Source organism: Hipposideros armiger, unplaced genomic scaffold (genome assembly GCF_001890085.2).
Source record: "Hipposideros armiger isolate ML-2016 unplaced genomic scaffold, ASM189008v1 scaffold_729, whole genome shotgun sequence".
NCBI lineage: Eukaryota > Metazoa > Chordata > Mammalia > Chiroptera > Hipposideridae > Hipposideros > Hipposideros armiger.
Genome location: NW_017732079.1, coordinates 299464 through 304937, shown reverse-complemented (window position 1 = coordinate 304937; position 5474 = coordinate 299464). Strand labels below are relative to the sequence as shown.

At 47.5% G+C, this 5474-nt stretch overlaps 1 protein-coding gene across 1 annotated transcript in view; it reads right to left on the bottom strand.

The window, feature by feature from the left end:
* NUP210L (nucleoporin 210 like) overlaps positions 1-5474 on the bottom strand; it is an 85010-nt gene that overhangs the window by 20701 nt on the left and 58835 nt on the right. The window contains exons 22-26 of the mRNA XM_019627298.1: positions 4028-4202; positions 3535-3867; positions 3100-3180; positions 2880-3011; positions 421-591 (exon numbers count right to left, since the gene is read on the bottom strand). Of these exons, the coding sequence (XP_019482843.1) occupies positions 421-591; positions 2880-3011; positions 3100-3180; positions 3535-3867; positions 4028-4202 (892 nt within the window). The remainder of the gene's footprint in view (positions 1-420; positions 592-2879; positions 3012-3099; positions 3181-3534; positions 3868-4027; positions 4203-5474) is intronic.

Here is a 5474-nt window from a genome sequence, read left to right as displayed (position 1 = left end):
TTTTGAATTCTAAAAACAATAGGGCCATTTAGCTTTCAGCCATTGAACAACTGTAGAAACTATTTACACTCTTTATATCTTACCAGAAGTTAGGATTCAATGTCATTCTACTGATGAATACAGCTATAATATGCGTGTTAGGGGGAATGGCTCAGAAATCATGCTTTAGTTATTATGCTGTTCATATCCTGTGTTCATTATGTGGGGAGTGGAGGGGAGTACATGTAATATAGTTTCTAATGTCAGTACTTATATGGAAGCAATTAGCAGGAACGACGAAGATCTAGAAACTATAAATCCATAAACTATAAACCAGGGATCCCTCTAGCATTTGCCCTATCTCTATTCAAACTAAGCTCTTCATGGATGATAAACAAATATAACCTTTTTCTCCTTGATCTACAAAAACAAGATTTAGGTTTGGGACCTTACCAGGATCTGCACTTCATCAGACAGTTCCAACAAATTCCCCTCAAACTGCCCAGAGGAAGTGTTGAGGCAGCGGACGGTGACTTTGATACTGGTCCGACCAGCTGCTTTGGTGTGGACAACCATGGCAAAGTTATTCTCTGCTGGGAGCTGCAGAAACACCTAGACAGCGAGGGGACGGATGAAGAAACATTCATGAATGAATACTGTGCCCCTCCCTCTGTTGGAACAACGAGGAAAATGTAAGTGGGAGATAGCTCTGGAGAAGAGCTGGAGTCCCAGGGCTTGTTTTCAAAGTTGCTCCTTTTCATATTCTTAGCAACACAGTCACCCCTAGTGTAAACCTCTGTTTGCAGGGCCCACCTACTTCTGGCCTCTGTAAGAGTCTTGTTATCTTGAAGTCAGTTCATTGACAGGAGAAGAATGGAAATGAAGAAAGGGGTTTGCAGAGTGCGTTCAGGCAGGAGAAGCTGAGATGGGAGACAAGCGAGGCAATCTCCTCCTGGAGTTCAGAGTGGCAGCAAGAGAGCAAGAGGACAGGAAAGGGACTCCTGTTTGAGGCCTCTGCTGACACCTGCTGACTGTCTTCCCCACTCGCTGTCCTCACCATTCTGGCGGAGGCTGGGTGGGGATTAGACCTGGGCAGATTTCTGGCTCAGGGGAGCTCAGCTAACAGTAACACAGAGGCTGAAGTGGGCACCTGCCCACCTTTTGGGCACACATTTCATGTCCTATGTCCCCTGCCTTCTTGGTGTCCAGAGCCCAGACCTTCCTTCCAGTTCTCTTGACTCACACAGAGTTTCAAGTTCCAAAATCACCTTTCCATCTGCCCTCCACGAAAACTTCCATTGCCTTTGTGGAATCGCAACAGATTTCAACTGGTTGTCTGGAAGAAAGTCTTATGCTAAAGGACGAGGTTTACAACTGTCTGATCCAAATGGTGACACCACAGTACAGGAACTCTACCTTGGGGGGCCCTGGAGACCTTCCTACTGCCTATGTCATAACCCAGCGTGCCCCTGCAGGGCTGAGGCAGGAGCCGTCTTTGTGTGACTCGCAGTCATTGCTTCTGCTAGAGAAAAGAGTGGTGCTTTAGGTAAGAGCACTGGAGGGAGGTAGAGGTAGAACAGTCGCCGGGACCGAGGCCATCCCCTGCTGTCACACAATCCTTATTTGCTGCTCCAGAAAAAGACAAGTCCCAGGGCAGAACTCCACCAAACAGCACCGCTCCATCTCTCCTCAGCGCACGGTAGGACCAGGCCCTGGGAAGCCCAGGACAGACAGGCCCAACCACCGGAACTCCCCTATCTAGGTGATAGATCTCAGGTGTTTTTAGAAAGATTGCAAATAGACTATTTACTTTCCCCAGACCCCCTCTTTTCCTGTTACCTCGCCCCAGACACACCTTCATTCTAGCTCCTCTAGCTGCTCTGTTCTCTCCCACGGTCAAATTCTTTGTTCTCACGGCCACTGAATTGTGAACTACTGGGTACCTTGGCCCCAGGTTCCTTCTTTCTAAGGTAGAGCCCAGACATAGGTGGCTGCCACTGTCCCCATGCCACCGTGGGTAGGTTCCACCAAACCGATGACCAGGTAACGTTGTGAACTAGGTGAAGTCTGTCTGCAGCGATCACCTTTCTTTCCTTGTCCCCGCTTCAGAGTGAGGCTTAATGCAATGTGCATTAACACACCAAAGCCATTTTCATGAACACAGAGTCTTTGGTTGCATCGTAGATTTCCTCCATGTCCATCGCAAGGGCTGCAGCCAATCCAGATGCGGGAGGCGCACAACTGGGAGGGCCGGCACCGCCCACGGCAGCCATGGAGAAGCGGGTCAATTCATCCTCCTCCTGAAATTCTCTATTGATACAAGGCACTCAGTCCAGACTCAGCGGCCATCGGGTGGCCACGCCAGCCCCAGGGCACCCACAGCGCCCCCAGTGCGCGCACAGTGCGAGTCCAGCTCGTCCCCAGCTCCCGGGAGCGGGCCCGGGAGTGTGCCCGGGAGCGTGCCCTGCAGCCGCCTTTCGTACAGGTAATGTCCACTGCGTGTCACACAGCTCAAACTTGATTCTGAATGTAATCAAATGTTTGAACATGTCAAAAGATTAATATTTAAACTCTATGTACAGAAATTTTATATTCATAATGTGCCACTCCTGTAACTTGCCATCTGCTCACCCATGTAACAACAGATGCATTCTTAAAGGAAACACCGCTTTCCAGAGTTCTTTCTAGGGAAGTATATTAAAAATCACATGGCACTGCCTGAACACTCACATTTAGATGCTTCCTATGAGTTACAGGTTTCCAGCATTCATAGAACAACAGGAAAAGGAGATAAGTAATAATATTATGTAGTTTAGAAAGCGAGTCAGTCCAAAACATATGATGAAATAAACGTCCTGATAAGATCCCTAAGATAACGTAGTACACAGATGAAGTCACACCTCTGAATGCCTGGGCATGAGATCCAACACATCCCGTTTGCTCATGGACCAGTGGAATGTGAGCCCAGGGCTGGCGTTGCTGAAGGAGAAAGGGGTCTGGGTGCTGGTCACCCCCATGACGTAAACTGGCATCTGGAAAGATAAAGAGATTTTGTGCTCTGTACCCTGCCCACGTGGCACTGTCCACATCCCGGGCTCAGAACAGAGTCATCAGACTGACCTGGGTGGCGGTGATGAGTCGAGTGGCAGCTGCCAGGATCCTAACCGCTTTTAGCCGAACGACTTCAATTTGGACTTCGTCCTGCTCAACAGGGTGGGGAGCGGCTTAGTAAGAGGGGGTGTCGGCTGCACAGAGAATGGGGTTGTTGGGGGCATTCAAAAACAAGCCAACAAAAACGTGCCACAGTAGGTGTGCTTTTGCTTTTTAGACAATTCCCTGAAGACAGGGACTCCGTCTTCTGACAATGCCGAGAACTCTGTGGGTTTCCCCCTGAAGATCACCCACTTCCCAGGCCTGGGTAAGAGCACGCCGGATGAGGGCGCTCACAGGGTTTTCCCCGGGCTGGGGACACGCCCCTTTTCCTTCCTCCCTCCCGGCCTCCCAGTGTGGCTCCCAGATGTTAGAGGAGAAGCCACGCAGGACAAAGAACCATACCTGGGAAAACACGATGACTCTGCCAGTGTCTTCGTTCACTGTCTGGATGGTGCCACGGAGCACAGCTGTGCCAACCACCTGCCCTGTGACTTGCCCCCTGCTGTTGACAGCGGCCACGGTCTGATTACTGATGGAGAAGTGGATGATGGACTGGGGCTGGGGGCCACCTTCAGACGTTACCTGGAATTGGAACACACCCGTGAAGGCCCAAAGCACGGGGAGAGGACACACCTCTGTTCCCAACATTTTGTCCAAACAACGTGACGTCTTCATCTGCCCCCACTTCCCACAGGCATATCCCCCATCAACGCAAATGCAGAAGAAATGGAAGTGCTACAAACGATCCATGGGACTCTCAGAGGTTTATACTATGGTCATCATGGAAATGGGAAAGTACTACTTTTCTTCCTTATCGTTGTACTTGACTGGGAGTAGANCCAGTCCACTCCATTTCATCCTATTCCATTATTTATGAGTAATTCCCTAAACTCACCTGAACCCCAGTTATGGTTGTCTGGTTGACACCAAAAGGTTCTATGGAAGTGACTTCCAACACAGCAGTACCTGCAATGGAACCAGCTTTCAGGAGCCCTTGGCCGTCCTCCTCAATGACAGATGAATTAGGGAAACACCTGAGAACACGGGAGCTCACAAAGGCGGCCCCTTCCCTAGGGAACAAAAGGAGCAAGTGGCATCTCATGGGGGCTCTGGTTGACCAGAAAGAAAGGAGTGGAGGTTGCCAGGATCACTGCTCGAGGCTGTACTCTGAGCCAGAGATTGTCATTCCCCATACTGTGTGCTCATTTGTTCCTCGGGTAAAAGCCTGCTTTTGGGTTATGCTTATCTCTTTAAAAATCAAATCTTACAATATGCTTATCATTAAAAAATATTTGGCCCAAAGAACTGAAAACAGGATTCAAACAAATACGTGTACAGGAATGTTCATAGCAGCACGAGTCACAGTAGCCAAAAGGTGAAAACGATCAAAATGTTTGCCGATGGGATAAGCAAACTGTGGTCCACCCATACAATGGAATATTATTTAGTCATACAAAGGAGTGAAGTGCTGATACATTCTTTAACACAGAAGAACCCTGAAAACATGATGCTACGTGAAAGCGGCCAACACAGGAGGTCACATATTGTGATTCCATTTACATGAAATACACAGACGAGTTCAATTCATAGAGGCAGCTGATTAGAGGAGAGACGGGGAGTGACTGGTTAATGGGTATGGGTCTCCTTTGGTGGTGATGAAAATATTTTGGAACTAGACAGGTGATGGTTGCACAACTTTGTGAATTTAAAATGGTTAATTGTACGCTATGTGAATTTCATCTCAACTAAAAAGAAATGATCTGTGGGTTAGAAAAATCACTTAGATGGCAATAGTTCTTTCACGTGCCATGTTTTACTGAGGGTGAAGTTTGAACCCAGCCTGCCCTTCTCCACACTCCTTACCTGTTGGTATGAAGTTTGAGTTGAGAATTCATGGGCATTAGAATTTGCTCAGGTTGGCACTCTGGATAGAAAAGTTGGAGCTTTTCAAACACCTATAATGAGAAAATAATTTTTTCCTCATTTCTAGATAAGACAAAGGACCTCTACTCACATATAGACAACTACAAATCAACAGTCTGCCTACTTTCTATTTCTATTTAGCCTCATGTCCCACAATCCTCCTTTCCAAAATAAGTCAGGCACTTAAAACATATATAGGTATTCTAGAATATATTCTATAACCTAATATTTGCCCTGCTTCTGACTACAAGAACTGGGGATGTGGCCAAGTTTACACTTACTACAGCCTCTGTATTACTTAGATATTAAGCATAATTCTGAAATTTCTAATTTTATCTCCTGTAACCCGAAAAGAGATTTGAGAACAAAGAACCTAGAATGTTAAATTAGCAAGGAACAGGGCTGGCCGAGTGGCTCAG